We start from the raw sequence: 21,595 nt of genomic DNA, 5'->3' as shown, positions 1-21,595 counted from the left end.
ACAGATTTGGCTTGGAGAGCATTGCTTGACAACGAGAAAAGCAACCATGTAAAAATCAAGTTTTGCCTATAAAATGCAAGTGTTCTCAATTCAGGCTCTGGAAGGACTTTACAGGTCCTGGTAGATGTCAACAGAAGAAAACTTGAGGAATGACAGGAAAGTTCCTCCTATTTGGGAGGAACTTGGAAGGGGCTGAGGAAACAGTCAAGGCAGGAGAGCCTGACAAAAGACTGACCATTTCCAAAAGACTAGCCTCACATTCCTTGCTACGTCCTCATCCAAGCCCTGTGGGGCAAATTGGGTCATGGGAGTTTGGCAGCTCTCTACCAACTCAAAGTGGTTGCACTGGGACCTCCCTTCTCCCGGCTGGAGTAAGAGCTTAGCCAGAGACATTTAGAGGTGTGAAAAAGAGAACTCACATTACATTTGAAAGATGACTGTAAATGATTCCCTTCTGTGCTCACATCTAGTGTTGCTCAGTAGCCCAGTTCATCAGAATACAAGTTACACTTTCCCTCCACTGCCTACATGGAAGTTTTAGATCTATTTTACTTTAGGGATGAGTGGCTTTGGTCAGTTCCAGTTCTGTAAAAGAACATCATGAATAATAAACCGTAGAGGAGAGGAACCTTATGTCAAGATGTCTGAGCGTACCATCAGATGCAGGCAAAGGGAACTTACAACAGGAGAGAAGCCCTCTATGAGGACAATGGCTGAGAAGCTCATCTCAGAAGTCTCCTACCCATTAGCTTTACCCCACACTCCAGCCAGTAGCTCCCTCCCTCCTCAGTAAAGACCAGCCTCCTAATTGCAGCCATCTGCCTGGTCAGACGCACCACACTGAATTGTGGTAGGAATTTCCATGGCTCTTCGGCGTTTGTAGCGTAGTTCACTAGATGGAGGCTGGTTCCAGTTCGCTGACAAATAACCAAATTCATCCCAGAACTTGATGATACCCCTCTGGGCTGCAAAACAAATGAACAATTCCCCATTCATTATGGAGCCATAACCACAAAAAATAATCACCTTCACTCTTGGCTGCCCTCTCCCTTAATACCCTTCCAGCTGCCAAAGTTTTCCCTTCCAGCCCCTAGTAACTGTGAAGGCAATAAAAAAGCTTCATTACCTATAGCAACATCCTTCCAATACTGAGCCAAGTGCTCTCCCATGGCCTTCAACAAGTGTCGATACTCTTTGGCATCAGCAAAGTCTTGTTTATTATGGGTTGGCTCCAGAACCAAATAGGGCACATCCACCACACCTACCACTCCACCACATGCCCTGAAAGAAGATGTACAGTTACTAACATCATTAAACTGCCAGGTCATTGTCCAGAGAAGCAATATTGAAACAGCAGATTACACACATCCATTCATCCATTCCTGCAGCAGTACTATTTTTGATTTATGAGCTTGCTAAACCACTCAGATTTGAGCTGGCATTCTGAAAAAAGTAAGATGGGGTCAAATATCTCCTTTTCTAGATTGACTACAAATAAATTTTTGCTTTCAAGACCTATGTGCCCTGTCCCTAGAATGAGGTAGTATTGCTACTGGAATTCATTTGCTAACCCATGGAGGAAGTGTTCAGACCCAAATTACCAGTATTGAGCACAAAAGCCTCATACTGCTGCAGGTATGACCAACATCTTGATAGAGAACTATCTTTTTTGTGAAACATGTGAAATATAGGGAAATATTTAAATATATTTTATTTGTCAGAATCTAAACCTTTCCGATAAAGGCTGACAAAATGACTGAAGCCTCAAGTTCATGAAGAATGATTACATTCCTCACAGAAAAAAGTTATTGCACAGCCTAAGTTACATATAGGAAAATGTTAGGCTTAAACAAAGAGATTGCTAAAAAATCTCCAAAAACTCACATGCCACCCTCCAGCTGTGGGCCCACCTTCTCATACATCTTTATCAGTCGACTGCAATTATAAATGAACATGCCATCCAATTCACGCTGCTCAATATTCACACCAAAGATAAAATTCAGTTCTTTGGGTTCCTTCAGTGCCCTGGAAGAAAGCAAACAGAGCTTCAGAGACACAATGCAGACACCAATTCAGGCTAGACAGTCTATCTGTTCAGCTAACTGTTGATCTGGATACATTTCCTCTTTCATAAATGGATTCTGGTTTTATTTCAGATCTACTTTTTCAAAAAATTATATTTGACTAGAGTTTTATAAAAGCACTGTTAGGTACAGATTTATGCTCTCCAATGCGAGGCATAAATTATTTGGGTTAGTATTTTCTAGATGTGCACCTCTACGCTACATAAACCACAGAAATTAAGATTTTGATATAAACCTACAGTCTCAATATTTAGATTCTGGGGAAGTTCTCATAATTGCAAGTTTTGTAATACTATTTCACCAAGTTCCAAAAGCTGGGGGACTGCAACACACAAGTGAAGCAGAGGTTTTTTTCCCTCAAAATAGCAGGCTAGCAATTTGCATGACTTCTACCTTTTCTGTTCCATAGCTGATTAACAAAAGTTGGCCTCAGTTATGCTTGTGAGCATATATGAATTTCTGGACCTGCATCTTTGATTACCAGGAATTGTATCTCCTGTAATGTAGAAAACCTTAACAAGGTTTCTAAGTCTCTAGACTTAGATCTCTGTGATATTAAAAAGTTGTATTTTATAAACAGAACTATTGCTCTGTAACAGACTAAATTATGCAGGTTCCTTAGCTTCCCTTAAATCCCTGTTGAGCATTTTTCACAATGAGATTCTTCTATTTTAGGCTGAAGGCAGCAAACATAAGCCCAAAACTTCTAATAATTACAAGGCATAGTCTATGCCATTGACCCTTATTTTTGACTTCCTATTTGTATTTCTCATCAAAATCTTCAACACTTATGTGCTTTATCCCAATTTGGAATTTGACCTCTCTTTAAATGATTAATTGGAGATACTTGGAATTCTTTAAAACGATCTGTTGACTGTCTACTGCACATATCAGATATTAAGAGAAATGGAATTGTGTATTCACAATCACTATATAAGAATCTGCAGTTATAAGATGGAAGTCTGTCTTAATGTTCAAGCATCTCAAAATCAATCCCTGGGATACTTTCATTTCATGTCCATTTTTTGTTTTCATAAAGTCATTTTCTTACCTACCTAAATGTACATGTAATCCTTTAACACAACTTCCTTTAGTTTTAAAGTTCCTTTCTACAACTGGAAGGGCCCCAAAACAGAACAACATGAGGCTTTTGGGGCTAAAAAGCCCCAAAACAAGAGGCAGACAATCTCTCTCCTACTTTACTGTAATATGAGATTCACCTCATCTGAAAGCAAAGTTGATAGGTGTTTCTGTAGATTTTTAAATTATATGTGGAGGAGATAGCAATGTGTGGAAAAGAGACAAACTAGTACATCAGTCCTGCTGTACTGGTTTACAAGACACGTTCAGTATAACACAATTGATGTGCTGGTTTACATCAACTTTTTTGATAACAGACATCAGACAGAATGCCTGTTTTGCTAGCAGAAAGCATGCTCACCTAACCACTACCTGATCACTCATTTTATAAGCAGCTATAGACTCATAGAGAGATTATTCTTTAGATAACAATCTAAAATAAGTTATTAGGAAGACACCTGGAACAGCAGCTTTCAATAACTTTAAACCTAAACATTTGCTAAGAGGTATTTTGAAGACTATCAATAGACAAACAGGGCTGCAAAATATCACTTTGGTCTCATCTGATTGAGGCGGACAACTTGTGCGATTTGAGGGTGCAAGCAGCTGTGGCAAAACAGTAGACCCTTCATTCCTACCTCAGGCAAGGGTTTAATTCTAATTTTCTAACTTCTGGAGAAGGATGTAGGGCCTTGAATTTCATGCAAAGATGTGCACCCTTTATGAAGAAGAACATGCTTCTGCATTCTCCAAGTCATATCTCTATCACTTTTGAGTTCAAGCTGTTTTTCTGTTTGTTTTTTCCTGAACTTAAGATGCATTAGATCTATCTCTAGCAACGAGTCTGGAATAGTTCTGACCTATGAATGCATGTAAATTAGCATGCAAAACAAACTAGGTGGGATAAGTATATACAAATGTATATACAAATCCCAATTTTTCTCAGACTCAGCATTTAAGAGATTGAGTTTCAAGCTATGAAATGCATACGACAAGTCTGCAGAAAACCTGCATACAAAGTGAAATATTCCTGTGAGTATATGAATAGCAAACTTTGTTGTAATTTAACTCTGGTTACAATTATTTCTTTTGATTTCATGGCATGGCCTATAACAGAATTTAACAAGTTTCTAGAAAACCATTTCTGCAACTCTAAAAGCCATTTCACTGCAGTTTGCTAACATCTGTTTGCCTCCCTGAATCTTATCCATAGATGAAAAACAGATTAAGCAAAAGAATGAAAAAAGCTGTTGGGGAAAACTGGTAAGTGTCTACAAAAAAACAGGCAAAACTCAAAGACTTCATTCAGCAAATAACAGGGGTCTAGCAAAAGCAACCAGAAGAGCAAACTCAGAAACCCCTTGGTTAAACTGGTGAGCAGAACTGCTCACCCTACCACACAAAGCAAAGTAGGAGAAACATCTGAGCATGTGGAGTGACCAGCTTGGGAAAGCAAGAGCTTTCAGTTGCCTTGTACTCACCGCTGCTTTGCATCCTTGATCCTTTTCTTGACATCAGCCTCCCTGCGCATGGTGATTGCAGAGTTTTGGACTTGACGTAATGTCACCTGCAAACAGATACTAAAATTAAACCACTTCTATATTTTTCCCCCTTCTGGAAGATCACAGAAGGGTTTTAAATGTAAAGAATTCACTAACTGAAGGGCAATAATTAGCACTCCTTTACATTTAGGGCAGCACCTGTTGCTAGGTCATTTAAACAACTGTACAGTTGATTGGAAGAAAATACCTATTCAATAGAAACCACAGGGTAGAGTGATGGAGCCAAAACATTCAAACACTGTTTTTTCATTACATCTCACTAAACAGTAAAGTGATTTTAAACAAATGTCACTTGTTCGAACCAGCATGTCCCGAAATCCTTCTTGCCTTCCAGCTACTGGCTAGGTCTAAGCCAAGCCCACCTTACCCACCTTTCAAGAGCCTGTAGCATCACCACACAAGCTCTGGCTTCACAGGGTACCATTCAGAAGGAAAGAAAAAGAAAACAAGCAAAAAAAAAATCTCAAAAGTTCCAGCAACAGTTTGGGAAAGCTCAGGAGCAAAGTGCAATGGCCTTAAGAGGGAACTGACAAAAATTATCCAGTTTTACTTCTATTCAAATACTTCACATTCCCCATGCTGCTTCTTCAGAGAATGACATCAACTAAAGTATCTTCACAGTAGAACTCAAACACTGTCAAAGGACTGATTTTCCATTAGATACATATTGAAAGTTGTAAGCATTGCAACGCCAGCATGCTTCTCACTCGGGTTGGAAAACACGCACACCAATTTATGTATGTCCTGTGGTCATAAGACCATGGAATTGCCTAGGACTGAACACTGCTGAAACTTATCTCCAACAGGAGCACCTGCTTCACCTACATATTGCAGCGCTAAAAGCAACTGAACAGCACAGCTCTCCACTCCGAAACCATAGTTATGAACCTTCCCCCAGTGCTTAAAATTCAACCTGCTGGAAAGGCAGAAGCCTCACCCTGGACTCCCGCGTGAGATCCCCTCCTAGGCGCAGTTCTAGTGCACGGGCTTTACTCTCTGCCTCTCGAGCCTTCTCCTCCGCTGAAACACAAGGAAAAAAACTGTATTAAGCATTCAGAAGAGACAGCATACTATCAGGCATTCACTTGAGCTAACAGATTTCCAGAGAGAGCCTTTGCTAGATGTACACAGACAAGGGAGAGATGACAAAGGTAACACAAGAAGGTACAAAATAAAACCTTACATATGAGAGAGGAGACCGTTAACATGGCACCTTAAACTTGATCAGAGGTTGCCATCAACACTGGCAACCTCTAACTTCCTTAAACTCTGTAAAAGCAGGTTTAAGGAAGGATCCGTAAGAAAAATAGTGAGGAACTGGAAACGGTAAGGATGCAAGTGGCCCTGTCTGGTCTGCACAGAAGTATGAAAGCAGAGAGAAAAACTCTCACACTGCCACAAAATGAAGACCGAGTTCAGACTTGAAAAGGAGGTACAAAGAGGTAGCTTACTTGCATAGATGATGGAAAGGGACTACTCTGAGAAGTACTTTTATCTTTGATAATCACTTCTTTTTGTCTGAAGAAAGCCAAATTTGTGCTACGCATAAAATAGCACATAGTGCTCTGAAAACCTACCACTAATTCTGACCTTCAGGTTTACCACTTAGAGAAATTCCCCTTCTCATTTCTCTTCCAGGCTACCAAAAAGATTGCCTGACAAGCGGTACACACCAATCTCATACCACTTAACAGTCACTCAAGAATGTCCCCAGGGAAAATGGATTAAAGCAGCAGGCCTGCACCCCAGTTACAGGAAGGTGGCAGTAATGTTACAGCCACATCCTGTGAGCCATTTCTCTCCCTGTTCTCCCAACAGGAGGACAGATTTTAGCTGTAAGACATCCGAAACAAGGAAACAAAACAGGGGAGCAGCAACCTTGCCTAAGGGTCTACAGAGGATGAGGTAAGATGAAGCAAAGGATCATACCACAATAGCAATTGGCTCCTAGAGTACAAAACATCTCTCCAAAAACCAGCATATGTTTAGCAATTAAAAAGAGTCTGGATGATCTAGTGGGGATTTGATAACTGGCATCTGTTGTTTGGAATGCTGTGGCCAGGATTACTTGTGGACACATTTTTGTTGTCTGCACATATGGGAAGGCAAATAGGTACAGTGAATGTATTTAGACTATTAAAATAAAAATCACCTTCTCCTTCTATGCAGTATTATTACATTTGAGTTTTGTTGCATCAGCTCCCACAAAACCATCCGCTGAGTTTCACAGCAGCTTGCCAGGCAAGTAACAGCAGAATTGCACTGTATGACCAACTTAATCTTCTGAAGAGACGGCTTAGCTTAACATTTAAATTGAAGAGTTTGAAGACAGCTTAAAAAATTTGGTCCATTTAAATTAAAGCTGGTATGGTAGGAGTTGCTGGAATGAGTGCAACTGTGTCCAAAGGGAAGAAAAGACAGTGAGGTCTGCCCTTAAGGGGCAATAAAGTAATGTTCCAATAAAGTAATGACAGCCGAGAAGACATGTTTGGTAGGGAATGACTCAAGTAAAAATCTGAGTGTTGAGATCCTTGCAGGCAAAAACACAGCTCCTAAGCTGGACAATAAACAGAGGAGGACAAGAATTCTGGTTCTAGCTACAAGTGGATAACAGACATGGCATACCAACGGCAAATCAGTGGACACATTGAAATACTCTGGACTAATATCGAGTGTGGAACAGAGCTGTAAGGGGCTTTCAGTAACGGACACCTACATAACTCCCTCTCCACCTTTTTCGTTTGTTCGCTTTTTAAACTTTGCAAGAGAATTTCTTGAAACTAGGCAACAGCAACACCTAGATGCCTGAATACAGTATTCAGCCTCACTTCAGCGATATGCAGCAGGCAGAAGATGATGGCTTTTTGTAGCTATCTTGCCCAGGCACAGTACTTATGTCCTGGAACGGCTGAATAGGTCCATTTGCTCACTTAGGGCTTTGGATGGTACAGCTTATCACATGAGGCAGGATGTCAGTTCCCAGGGAATATATGCGTGCCAAGTCTTCACTCATAAGTCGTGGCTCTTTTGGAATACCAATTCCTAAAGCCATTTTGTTTTGCGTACAGCCTCTGCAGTAACCATAGACCTACCAGCCATGTCACTGACAGTCATAGCTGCCCATACATTTCTCTTGTTCTGTAGTCACCTTTCAACTATCATCAGTTCTCTTTCAATAGCCTCATAAGCTATTTCCAGAGTCTTATGGATCCTTTAGCAGAGCTCCTGAAATGAAACAAAACTGCCAGACTCTGGTATGAAGAACACTGTCAAGTGACAAAAAAAAAATCTTCTGATAAGAATACGGAACGTTACCCTGCCCATTTAAATCTAGTCTTTCCTGGTATTCCAATGGGTAAGGCCAGAAGTGTCTATGGATGGAGTGACTGAAAATCTATAGTATGAAGGATTCCAATGCATCCCTAACAGACAGCCACAGCACATTGTGGAACTGTGGTTAGCTCAGCTGACAAACATCATTTCTCATGATGCATCTCTCGTTTCTCTAGTGGAAGAGAAAACTGCAAATCTTTCTCTGGTGAAGATCCCTCATGAGAGTGGTGTGTGTACTCAGGGAAACATATGCTAGTGATAAGAAGAAATAAATATTCTCTACCAACAGCAGAAAAGCAGTACTTTGTATATTAAATACACTTTATTACAGATGAAACTAATTTCCCTAGAAGCAAAGAACTGAGATCTGTGCCACTGAAGCTGGGGTTAATGACACAAGAATATTTTAGACCTGGAGGCTTTATGTAATCAACCCTTGCAGAAAACAGCCTGAAGTCTGCCTTGAGTTTTCACCTCCATGTTCACAGCCCTTTGTTCAGCACCCACTTCCACTGCTGGAGGTAGTAAGCTAGCTTTGGTGCTAATGCTGAGTTTAAGTTTCAGTGTCAAGGATATCCGTTCTTGGTACCAGGGCACTGAATGGCAGTATTCTTCAATGTCAAGACATGAAAGCTCACCTTTTAAACATCATGAAGGCCTCAGAGACCGTTTTGAACCATGCTATTTACGCTTTCTTGAAGAGAATACAAATGTACTGAACACCTACTTTGGCTATAGGACTCAATCTTTTAAAAAAAACAAACAAAAAAACCAAGGAGTATAAGAACGGAGGCAAAGGATAAATGGCTTAAATGCCATAGTTTCAAATCTACCATATTAGGTTGTACTTCATGAAGGAAGAAGAGGGGACACAGCAGTTTATACAGTTTTGTTCTACTGCTTTGGGCAGGGTCACAAACACACTACCCTTTATGACTTTGCACAGGTTGAATGTGGCCCTAGAAACTTCCTGAAAGTTATTCACATCTAATCTGAATGCACACGTGTGCGCACCTAAAGCAGTTCTTACACAGGGAGGAAAGGCACATGTCTCAGCAACATCATTTATGAAACTTATCAGAAAGAATGGTCAACATGTCTTTCAACTTCAAGACTCTTCCTTCGCTATGGAATTTCTCCATCAGGAATGGGGGAGGCTGCTTTATATGTTAAATTTATGCAAGTTTAACAAAGTTGTATGTTGCATTTATATGCTTATGTAATACCTACATGCTAAATATCCAATAATGTCAAACTGGGTTTTCTCCTGAAGACTACGAAACTTGAGAGGAAGGTAAGACTGGACAGACAAAAAGTACGCCTCGAAGTGAAAAAACAGGATGTCCTTGTACACCTAGAACAATCACTTTACATTAACTGATAAAATAAAAATCTAGTTTTGAGTGACTGCCTCAACAGGGAAGGAACAGAAAGAGAACAGAACGAAGAAGCTAATGATATGCAAAAGACGAGGGCAGAACTATGGGCTAACAAGAAGGCAGCTTAGTAAGGCTTCAGATAGAACAGAGGGAGAAAGCTGTAGGATTATTCTGTACATCTGTTCCTCGGAGGAAGTGGTCTTAGGGAATGATCCAAGTTTCTCCCATTGCATTGAAGTAAGACTGGTTCATCTGGAATCACTGTAAAAATGAATTTCCTGAGCAATCATAGTGATCACAAAAGCAAGCAATTTCAGGTCGTATCAGCAATGTAGTCTCTTTCTGTCCTTTCTTCTCTACAGTAAAAGCAGGATGCATGCATACCCCAAAGACTCACCTATCCTTGCCATGTGCTCTGCTTTCTTCACCTCTTGCTCCGCACGGGTCTTGAAACGGTTTGAAGTATATTTGTACATCCTGTGATGATCAAAACTTATTAATCAGCAACCTCAGCAGTCAGGTCACACCATGATTTGATCATCCTATTAGAGAACAGGGTCTCCACATGCTACTCTACTCTTCTCAAAAGATTCAATAAATGGAGAACAAGGTTTAGGTATGAGTAACCGAGTATACTGGGAAGCGCTTAGCCAAAACTTTCAAGTCAGAGATGCTTTAGCAATAACAGCAACCACAGTCCCCCCACTTTTCAATGTACTCTGGTGGGGTACGACATATCCCATGTCCCTGTAGAAAATCCCAAGGTTAAGAGGAACAAATTCTTTAAAAGTGGAAAGGCAGAGTGAAAATACATGGAAAGCTTCTCAAAAACCTCCCATTACAGATAAATAACCCTTCCTTTCTCCTTCAAATGACTGTTCAAATGTGTAGTCTCACAGTGCATGTCTCCAAGCAGCACCTCTCAATCTTGCAAGGTTACCTCTAAGAAGAACAGATCTTAAGAGAAAACTAAGCAGAGAATTGATTTGTCAAGAATTGCATCCCATTTGGAAGCCTCAAAGTGGCATAACATTTAGCAAAGGTCTGAACAGAGCTTCAAGTTTCAGTTCTAAAGTTTCAGAAAATTTTCATATGCTACACAATTGGCTTACAACCTTGAAAAGTGTGCTGGAGTTGCAGTGGCTTGTTTGATCTCATTAGATCATATCAAATACAGATCACAAGCTAACTATAATTATTTCAGAGTGAAAGAGGCAGCCTCGTAAAAGAGGCAGAAGTCCATGAGTACGTCACCGCTATGTGGACACACGTAATTGGAGAAGAGGAGACAACAAGGATGATCAGAACCTGCAGGAACTTAAGCCACTTTAGATACCAGTGTTTGGAGGTACCTAGAGGAAAATTCCATCCCAAAAAGCTTTATAGAAGAAAGAAAGCTTAAGGGATCAAACCTCTCCAGCACTTAGCCAAAGCGAACATCACTAGAAATGTTGTTTTTACAGAGATGGGGAAGCATATAAGGACATAAGGCTTAACTGACCGACTCATTAATGTAGCAGGAACCACATTTAGGTTCCAATAAGAGACAAGATCCCTCCAAATGGCCGATAATCCATCAAGACCCATAAGTAATCATGCTGCCTAGATGAAAAAGGAGTTAGGTATGTTTCTATGGGCAGCCATATGCAGATGTAGATACAGACATCAAATAGCCTCATTAACAGAAAACCTTTATTCTTAAATTCAGAAAATTCACATCATAAATAGTCGAGTTGATTACATTTGTTCATCTAATGCACAATTTGTGCAATCTAGTGCATAAAAGTTGTATATCTGTGCAACTTATTTTCTGCTATTTATAAGGACCTTCTTACTGCAAAAAAGGCAGACAGGCACTAATTCTTCCAAGAACCATGCAACAACCATGTTAGGAGAAGATGACTCAGTTTTTGGGTGGTGCAATCTCCTCAAATCCACCTAAGGGTGATTTAAGCTACCTGGGCCAACAGACTGAACATGTCCTGAAAACAAGAACTGCTTTCAACATGTTGGCACAACTAAATTACCTCATCTATGTCCTGCCTTACTTTCCTGAGAACAAACAGGAGAAACAAAGTGAAGATGAAAGGTCTCAACATGCCCGACTTTTGAGGCAGCAAAGCGACTGAACTTCTGTCTTACGAGCAGACAACACCTCCTTTTCACCAAAATGCAGAGAGGGCAATTGCAGGGTAATACAGAAAGCTAATGTGCGATATCACGCCAAGCCCCCATATGCAAGCCAGTTGTCAGTACCAGCTTCATCTGTCTGCAAGAGTGTTTAATAACTCGGTAAGCTAAACAAAGAGACCACTAGTACATAGATCTGCTTCTGGAAATACTGTCCCAGAGACTGACCACTTCTCAAGAAAAAAGGAATAATCCAGTCATTACTGTTTCATGTTCTTTTCCAGTGCCAAAGTCATCACAGCCAGGAAAGCCCATATTCAAGTGGTTTGGAAAAGCATATCTAGCAAATGAATATGTAAACAAGATACATCTTGTCTTGTTTATCTTGCCTGACAGACAAGACTAGTGCATGATGTGATGTATTCCCCCATCTTCAAGACTTTCATTACAATTGCCTTAGCATGCCCTCTTAAAGGGAAACTCTTGCAACTCGTTCAGTAAAATCACAGCAACAGCCAAGGAAAGCAAAACAGCATACAGCACTGCTGCAATCACCAACACTGAATGTCCGCTAAGATCTCTGACCATTCAATTATCTACCTGAAAATAGCATAAAGGGTGACATGCAAAATAGCCTGACTACATTCAGCTGCACAGCCTGCACTGCTAAAGTTCACACAGTTACTGGGGGAAGAAGCAGAGGAAAGCAATCCTTCAAAATGCAAAAGCAGCTTCCAGAGAGGGAGACACTCCAGCATCACACCTGTAAACTCTTGTGAACAATCTGGCACAAAATTAGCTTGCCCCTGATACCAGGAAGTTAAAGGTTCCAGAAAGGTAGCAAGGTACTAATGTCAGATCCAGCGAATTCTCTAATATTTTTAAGGATGGAAGAGAACCAGAGCTCAGCTGAAAAGAGAAACCACTGCTTCCATGACATGGATGGATACTCCCCACTCCCACCTAACTGGGAGTGACAGTTCCTACATAGGAGTACAACCCTAAGCGGGTTGTATTAACAGTTGACTCTACTACCCACAAAAAGGTAGCTTCCAAAAAGGACAGATGGCAATAGGAAAATAAGTATCCTGTTCAAGAGACAAAAGATGACAGGAGCTACCACCTCCTAAAGACAATTCTCTTGAACAGATCTCAAAAGCAGACCAAAGGGCAGAGGGACAAGCTGACTGCTGTACCCGTCAGTGCCCCCCTGCCTCCCACTAAAAAAAAAAAAAAAAAAAAAAAAAAAAAGAGTCCTTATGTCAGTTCAGGATAGTAGTATTAAATGGCAGAGTACTCAAAACCCAGCAAGTAGATGTAAATGGGGATGCATGAGCTCTGGCTTCAACTCTAAAGGGAAGATCCAGGGCATAAGCAACCCTTCTCATCAGGTTCAGAAAAAATCTAAAAGATCATGAATAGCTGCAAAAAAATAAAAATAACAGCTTTGTCCTCAGAATGGACTGATTTGCCATTTTCCCTGCAATAAGTCCTCAGGAAGGAGACACCCAAGGGAGAATAATCTCTGCTCATGCATCTGAAGGTAAAAGATTGAGTCTTCACAAGTCGTCTATGGCACAAGGTAGGCAACTACCAGAAGGGCCATACCGGTTCTCAGAACCAACAGTGAAGGTACTGGACTTATCCCAATGACCATGCATCTTCTGGTATCCACATCTTGCATAAGGAGTAGGAAATTGAAAGGAAACTGTCTGCACACTTTTCCAGAAGAACCCTGTAAGGTTATGATGTTTGCCCCATGCCCGCAAAGCCCTACACTGTCTTCCTCAGCCTTGTTCGCAGTCTTTGCTTCTGAGCTGCAGGAGTGGGAGTTTCAGGCACTCTAAATGTAAATCACTTTACAGCTGTCCAACAGCAAGGTGCTATTCTCCAGAAACAATGAAAAGCAGATCCAGAATTGGTGACAGGGACCATGAACAACTGCTGTCTAAATCACCTAAAAAGACAAGTCTCTTTTCAATAGAAAACAGCTATAAGGTATAAGACAGAACCAAAAGTCTTATACTCCTCCCCAGGCATCTACTACTGACCACTTTCAGAGAGAAGGAACTGAGACAGATGAACCTCTGGTGTGACCCAGTACATGTTATATTATCATGACAATGCAGGCAACAACCAGGCAGTGACGAAGTCCTGTCTTCGAATCTCAGAAGCTGGTCTCTGATGAGGTAAAAGCCTGTGCCCTCCTCCTCTGCTCTTCCTCTCTAGTACTTTTTTGGACTGTGGCATAGGATAAAGCAGCATGGGGCAGATGTGGCATTCACACATAGGTAAACTGCAGGCAGAAACTCAAGAGCACAAGAGATTCCCTACCCAGGAAATTAGAATTTATCAGGGACAAATCATGCTGGACCAATCTAACTGCCTTCCACAATGAAATGACTGGCCAGGTCAACAAGGGGAGAGCTGTGGATGTAAACTCCCTTGCCTTCAGTAAGGCTTCTGATACTATTTTCTACATTCTCATTTAAGAAGCTGAAGAAGTATGAGCTTGGTAGACCATTATGCAAGCTGAAAATTGGCCAGGCTCAAAGGATAGTAATTGGTGGCTTGACATTAGATTGTGGTCAGTAACAAGTCCCACCTCGCAGACTGATACTGGGCCCATATTGTTCAGTATGTCCAATACAGTCCAAAATGCTTGATTAAAAGAATCCCTAAAATATTCTATATTATTAGTAGTATTCTATTAAGACAAATCATGTTAAGCTACCCAGAATTAAATCTATATGCTCCTAGGGACAGAAGGACACTATTCCCTGAAACAGGCATAAATATACTTTCCCTTTTCCCCTTCTCAACCTTATAACCTTTTTTAGTACCTATTAAACCAACTGAGAGCATACCTCAGCTCATTTGCAAATTTGCTATGTTTAAGGGAATTTAAAAGGAAGACAGGGAAGGGTCTTTCCCAATCTCTGTTCAAACCTAAATCAGCTATACAAAAAAATAATTTTCAAAGCAAACTGCATCAAAGTGCTCAATCTGTTTTCATTTCCATAATAATTCTAGCATCCACCATATGAATTTCTCTGTCCTACATAAAAAAGTTATCCAACAGCTTTGTACGGCGTGGCATTTTGAACAACCAGTATCTTCACCGTGTGTTTGCTTTCAAAGGGAGCCAAATTCCACAGGTTATGGGTGTGATTTTCAAAAGCGTTAGATTTTCCATTATCTACCCCCTTTCCCATGCAACACCACATCCCATTCTCCTGCTATCTGTTTCTGTAGCTTTAACAGGGAGTTACACAGGATATACCTAGAGAGCAAAACACTAACACTTTTCTGTAAGGAAACATTGAAGAGTCTCACGTACATGTGCAGACTTTGGGTCACAACACCTACCTTGGCTTGTAGAGGCAGCATGAAAGCCTCTTGGTTTGTACTTTGTGTCCATTTATGAAGATCCTCATCCTGGGATCAATGTAAAGCACAGCAGCATAGGCACGGAAGGAGCGACGCTCAGGCTTTCTGCAAGAAAGGAAGGCTTACAGAAACCAGGCCATTTGTTCAACATTCCCTGTTAGGATTACCAGAACACCTACTTTCCCAGCTGGGTCCACGTAGCCCAGAAGTGACGACATCAGTTCATCCCTTGAGTAATCTCTCCTTAGAGACTTCATCTTTCTGTCTCCTTGAGTCTGAATTCCCTTTCTCCTTCATTTCACATTTTTTCCCTTCAATCCTTTCCAATTAAGAGGAGCCCTGATAAACTACTTTCACAACAGAGCCTCCTCCTCTATCCAGACCAAATGAATGAGCTTCTCTATCGACAAAACCTGCAAGATTCTCAGCTCCCAAGAACTGCTGCCCAGGTTCCAGCTGATCAACAGAAATACTCCCCAGCCCCAAACACCTCCGATGCCAATTGTCACGGTCCTTGGACTTATTTTAGACACCTATGGCAGGATTCGCCTTGTTCAACTTTACATGTTACCATCTGAGCTTTTAGCATGAGGCTCCCTTTAATATCAGCAGAAGTAAGGGCACAATCTGAAGAAAGGTAAGCAGCTACTTCAAGATATGCCAAGATATGCCAGATCTCAGCAAGAGAGCTATGTAAAAGAAAAGGCCTTTATTTTAATCACCCTGCAGGTAGATTAAGTGTGGCTTTTCTTTCACTTCTTCACTTGTCTTCCACAGAGATTTTTAATTGCGTATTTTAAATACGGTGACAAAATATTTCTATGTGCATATTACTGCAGCTTGAAAAGGATGTTTGGGTACAGCTGGATAAAAAAAGCATACCTTACCAAATAGCATGTCAAATCTATAAACTGAACCACTTAGCACTAAATAAGTGCCAGCTTCCTAGCACATTCTCGTGACTAACTGAAGGGTAAGAGTGTGCTCCAACAGAAATTGCACAGATCAAACACAGAAATAGCATCACAAGGTCAGGGGGAAGGAGCTCCTTCTAGTTATCAGCGGTGATCATAAGAACTCACCAGCGTGCCTTAAAGAAACTGAGAAGCACATTTGATCCCCAAAGGTCCCCAAGGAGTTAGTTGCACCTTTGTACTCAATAACATCAAGCCATTACACACAGAAATAGGTAGGTATATGGCGTTTGAAACTATTTCTGTAGGAAAGAAGCAATTTAAGGAAAGAGCACGTAATCGCACAAAAAAAGGTAAATTTCTCTAAGTAGGCCAAATGGAGCTCTGGGATTTAATTAATCATTTGGTTGGTTTAGCCCAGTTTTTCCTTTTCTTTTCAGGCTGCAAGTGAACAAAGTTTCCAGAAGGCTCATACCAGAATTCTTCCCTGATGAGCTAAGCAAACACTCAGCTCTGCCTAAACAGAGTCCTCTGCTCCTCTGGCTCCCCTCTGAGCACATCCTTCTCCCTCCTCTCAAAGAAAGTCAAGGAGCTATTTGTGCTCCGAAAAGGAGTTAATACACTCGACTGGACATAACACCTGTATTCAACAGTGCCATTCATTCACTGAACTTGACCTGCACAGCATCTCAGATTTTGTCACCTGCATTAAACTGATGTTCTGTTTTGTGGTTAAAGAAGGGGACAGACCCACAACAGGCTGTCATTCTGGCACATGCTTCTTTGATGAGTCTAGAAAATTAGTTCTGTAGCTTAGGGCTCCCCTCCCTCTGTTTTACAATAGCTAAAGAAGGGCATTGTGTTTGCTGCTTTGACTAGGCTGAGACAAGCCAATGCAGAAATTCCCACCAAGAGCACAACCATAATGTCCGTGAGCTGTTTACAACCATGAATTCCAAAAAATAAAGAACTTCTAAATTCTCCAATTCACACCCAGAAAAAGAAGCTTCTAAAAAACATAAGCAAACATGATCTACCCAGCAAACCCTAAATATAATTTGATCAGAATCCCAACACCTGTAATATCAGCTCTACTTACGTTCCCTCTGGGGGTGTTTCTGCCATCTGAATATCTCGGAGGTCAGAAGTCACATCCAGCTCTGGCTCTCCATTATCCATTAGTTTGAGGTTAAAGATGATCACCAGGGTGCCTGAGCAAGCAATAAAGTTTATCAGGTGAGCCCCATCCAACAGTCAAATCCTTTGCCCATGAAAAGCACCACACATTCTTACCTTTTTCTCCATGGATCTTGTTAAACTGCTCCATCACTTCCTGTTCTGATTTGAAAGGGGAATACTTGTAAATTAGCTCAGTCTCAATAGCAAACTTCTCCACGTTGTCAGTCACAGGCTCTCCGCTCTGTGTGTTCCAGGTGGGCAAGGGGACAATGACCTGCAGATCAGATTATAACAAGAGCAATTTAGACTTACCTACCTGAGTCAGCCACCTCTGTGGCTCATGTCTAAATGAACATATTCCTTCTGATGGCCCCTTAGGTATTGCAAGTGTCTTTCCTAATTTTTCAGTGGTTTGCATGTTTGTAAAATGCTCAAGGATCCTTCTTTTCCAACCTCTCAGTTACCTTTCTACAACATCTAGTCTTAGATAAACTGTATCTGTATGCTATTGACCCTAAACAGCATCTAATCCCTACAAAAATTGGTTCTAAATGGAATTTGATAATTCTCCACATCACCTTGGTTAGCCAGGGACTCAGCTGCTTTAATTCTCTCCAAGTCTGTGAAATTAAGCCAGTTTACACCAGCTAAAGCTGTGCTTCCCTCAGCTACAAGGACTAGGTTTCCACCTTAATATCTTTCAAAGATTTAAAAATGCTACTGTAACTCTCATACAGGTGAGATAGGACAAACTGATGGAATTCTGACTTCTCCATATATTCAAATAAGTTCAGCAAGGACAAGCTTCCTATTCCTTTATCGATAAACCCAGTGTCATGATTCAGCTATGCAGCACAAAGATTTCTGGCGTATTTTTGTTTGTTTTTTTTTAAGTTTGGGTCTCCATAGTTCATTCAGTCTTTTTCCTCAAGCTGAGCAGATGACTAATTATTGATTTTTTTTTTTTTGGAGCTAGAAACAAATCACAGGAACTGTACTCATCATTACCAACTCGATTCAGGTATGCTATGTGAACAAAAAGCAGTAGTTTTGCTCACAGTCACCCTTGTCAGTGAAATGCTTAATTACTGGAAATCCTCGAGTTCTCATGCCCAGCCTCTCCAACAGCGTGGCTCTTCAAAATATCAGGACAGAATTACAGCTGCACAATTTTCTCTTAAAAGGCCTTAAAGAGACTACAAAGTCACCAAGAACAAATGTAGACTAAAACTCTATATTAAACTTCATGAAGATGGTGTAGCTTAAACAGCTATGATGTTCACAGAATAGTAAGAATGCAGAATGAAGCACAGAGGAAGACCAAGCAGCAGGAGAGCATTATCTGTGTTGTTATTACCCTGCGGAGTATCACCTTAACAGAGAGAGGAAAGCAGAAGTAGATTTTGGTATTGCTTCAGTACAAGAACTCCCAAATTAATCACTGTCACGACCCTATTTGGCTGCTCACACACTCAACTATGTCTTTTTCCCTCTTGTAACAACTTTCATAATACTAGAAAAAAACCCACAAACTTTGCTTCTTCAAACATCAACCTCTATGCTTAACTGTTCTCCTGAACTCATGTATCCTCCACTCATATTTGTCCTGATTTTGCTCTTTTTATAATTTGCATAGGTTTTTAAAAAGGTTTTTGGTGTTTTCTGTAGCTTGGAACAAACAAACAAACAAACAAACAAAGAGACAGAATTAGATATTGTAGTAGCTGAACAAGGAGAATGAGTCTCCTCCTTCTTTTAAGATCCGGGCTGAGCCATAATTTCTGGTTCCAGAACCATTATGGGATCTACATCACTGTTCCCAACTTGTTTCAGCCATTAGCTGGCCACTAATACCTCTCCCTCAACAGTTCCTTTGTAGAGTTTTTTCCACCATCACAATGGCAAATGCTTTTGTTGGACACTAACCCAGCGTAAATTCAAGACTTTTAATTATTAGCTGTGCCTGCAAAATTCTCATGCTTAAGCACAAAAATACTTTCATGTTCAGAGTTTGGATACAGCACAACAATGTCTGAAAAGATGTGAAAGAATAGACATGTAGGGAATTTCAGACCTATGGGTAGTAACTTCAACCACCACCTTTGGTTCTCTAGAGAAATTCAAACTGAAACAATACATTTAAATACATCTCAAAACAAACTTTGTCGGAGGAGGAGAATGCAAGAAGTCTTGACACGTCCTGAACTCAGGATGAGCAACATTAAGTCATTACAGCAAGCCCTACAAACTTGCAGTAGTTTAGAGAGACCTTTCAAACAGAACTAAAATCAAAAGGCAAAAGTCTTTCACGACTTTGCGTACCCCATACAAGTGTATCACCAAGAGAAAACCATACATGTAACACCACAGTTGAAACCAACGTTGACACACTCTTCTCTGAGAGCTGAGAGAAGTTCAGATGAGGGAGCGTTCACCATTTTCTCTCATTACAACAAAGTATGTGCAAACCTCATCAATGCCTTCTTCCTCATGAAATGTCCGTGACAGGAAGAGGCAAGTCATGGTGTTGTCCTTCTTTGTGAACAGGATAAAATCCTTCCCAATCCGCATGGAACCCCTAGAGACAAATTTCAGACTAATGTTACATCTGATGCACAACACTATTTAGAAGGTGTTTTAGGGTTTGTTTCTTTGACGTACACTACGAAGACTGAGGTACCCATGGTTTCCTCCCATTATGTTCAGTTATGAAATGTTAAAATCAGATGAGACAGAAAAAGCAAGTATCATTTTGCCCTAAACAACTTGTTCCTTACAAAAGGGCATCTAAAATCCAGACATTTTCATACGATCAAGAGTTCTGTAAAATCGTTCCCTAAAACATTTAACACTACTCATAACGAAAAGATACAGAAGTATAAAGACTCAAACTATGAGGTAAGTTCAAAAGAATGGTTTTTTTTTAATCTAAAAAAAGACAACTATGGTAAGATGTGATAATAGCCTTCCAATATATCAGTACAAACACAAGTGCATTGAGAAAGTGAATATGCAGTTTATTTCACTGTACACAGAATGAATATCAGCAAACTAGTTTGAGGGAGACAGAATTTATTTCCTAATGTCTAACTTGAAAGGCAAACTTTGACTTTTCAGCTAAAGCAACTCAACAGCTAGTTGTCACTAAAAGGAACAGTTGCATCTTCCTCCCCAACTCTCCTAACCCCAATAGTGCCTTCCCCTCTTCCTCTGTTACCCTATCACCCAAACTCCTCCAATAACACCAGAAATTATTCACAAACCGTAACAGAAAAAAAAATTAATACTGGATCAAAAGAAGGATTAGTGTTCTGCCAGTTTAGTTCTCTGTAGATTAGCTTAATTTGATACCAAACCTCACCTTTCACATATATTTGCTTCAGTCTACATTACCTGGCTGAACATAGATGTCCTTCGCTCAAGATTAAGAATGGCCACAGATGTGTCATGGAAGTGCATAGGCAGGATCTGTCCTGCACTGCAGCTGGACTGATATCTCGCAATTCCATATTTTCTCCCCCCCCACATATCAACAGAACTCCACAGATTTCTCACAGTGGGATGAATATACATCATCAAGCCACAAAGAGACCAGCAGCACAAACCAGAAGACCCAAGCCAAAACAGCCAACTGGACTCTGCTATGGCAGCCCTCTACTAAAGACATTAGGTTACTACAGCAAAGACCTCTCTTTCTTAGCTAGCCCCCACCAACCATTAAGATTTTCTTCCTGCTTCTGTTTCTCTGCCACTTAATCCCACCCCTCTTATTCTTCTCGCCACAGTCCTCTTCTCCATTGCAATTCTCTGATATAAAAAAGAAAAGGTTTAAGACTTGCACCAGAAAACTCTCCTAGTGAGATGCTGCATCACCACCATGCTCTACTATAGGCATATTAAGCTTTTTTTCCTCCTGCTCTTTAATAATTTTTTCCAGCTCTGATGTTTAACCTCTGCATCATCTAAATATCATGGAAAAATACTGCCACAGGCTTTGGACAGCCTTCTCTGACACTGAAGAAATAAAGATGATGTTCATATAGTTTATGTCTATCAAAACACAGTATCTAGCATCCCTTAACAGGCTAGTAGCTCTTTATATGTATTTTGATTTTATCTGCATGTGTTATTCTGGAAAATAAGTACCTCCAAGAAAAAATTACATTTACTCTCTCAACTCAAACCTTCATGATTTCAGGAGGCTGGCTTTTGTTATACCTACGATTTCAAGCCGTTCCCATACTGCCCAATTTGAGTTGACTCTGGCGATCGCTTGGCTGATTTACCAAATTGAATCACGCTGGCAGCTTCACCTGGAATGAAAGACAGGAAGCGAAAACAAAGTTTGCTGCAATATATACACACACACACATCTTTTGGATGAATTTATTCAGGATTATGAGTAGCACAGAAAGAATATACCATGGAAGAGGCTGTAAGCCCAAGCCAAAGCCTCATCATGAAGCTCTACCGTACAGCTCTATAAAAACTACATTATTTAATGGCAGTCATATTATCAGAGGCTTTATACAGATGCCACCAGG

The 21,595-nt window shown here is 40.6% G+C and overlaps 1 protein-coding gene across 5 annotated transcripts in view; it reads right to left on the bottom strand.

Annotated features, from left to right (window-relative positions):
- MORC2 (MORC family CW-type zinc finger 2) overlaps positions 1 to 21,595 on the bottom strand; it is a 45,984-nt gene that overhangs the window by 12,993 nt on the left and 11,396 nt on the right. For 4 of the 5 annotated variants that reach the window (XR_010885881.1, XM_067306838.1, XM_067306839.1 and 1 more), the window contains exons 5-15: positions 21,274 to 21,364; positions 19,521 to 19,629; positions 17,166 to 17,325; positions 16,972 to 17,083; positions 14,938 to 15,063; positions 9,836 to 9,915; positions 5,664 to 5,746; positions 4,646 to 4,731; positions 1,885 to 2,025; positions 1,127 to 1,281; positions 837 to 965 (exon numbers count right to left, since the gene is read on the bottom strand). Coding sequence is in view for 4 of the 5 variants with exons in the window: in XM_067306838.1 (XP_067162939.1) it covers positions 837 to 965; positions 1,127 to 1,281; positions 1,885 to 2,025; positions 4,646 to 4,731; positions 5,664 to 5,746; positions 9,836 to 9,915; positions 14,938 to 15,063; positions 16,972 to 17,083; positions 17,166 to 17,325; positions 19,521 to 19,629; positions 21,274 to 21,364 (1,272 nt within the window). In the remaining variant the exon portion in view is untranslated. Of the gene's footprint in view, positions 1 to 836; positions 966 to 1,126; positions 1,282 to 1,884; positions 2,026 to 4,645; positions 4,732 to 5,663; positions 5,747 to 9,835; positions 9,916 to 14,937; positions 15,064 to 16,971; positions 17,084 to 17,165; positions 17,326 to 19,520; positions 19,630 to 21,269; positions 21,365 to 21,595 lie in introns of those variants that run through there. The other variant, XM_067306840.1, reaches the window with a different exon arrangement.

The sequence above is a fragment of the Apteryx mantelli genome, chromosome 17 (assembly GCF_036417845.1).
Source record: "Apteryx mantelli isolate bAptMan1 chromosome 17, bAptMan1.hap1, whole genome shotgun sequence".
NCBI lineage: Eukaryota > Metazoa > Chordata > Aves > Apterygiformes > Apterygidae > Apteryx > Apteryx mantelli.
Note: the sequence above shows the minus strand (reverse complement) of the source record. Positions and strands in the feature narration are given on the sequence as shown.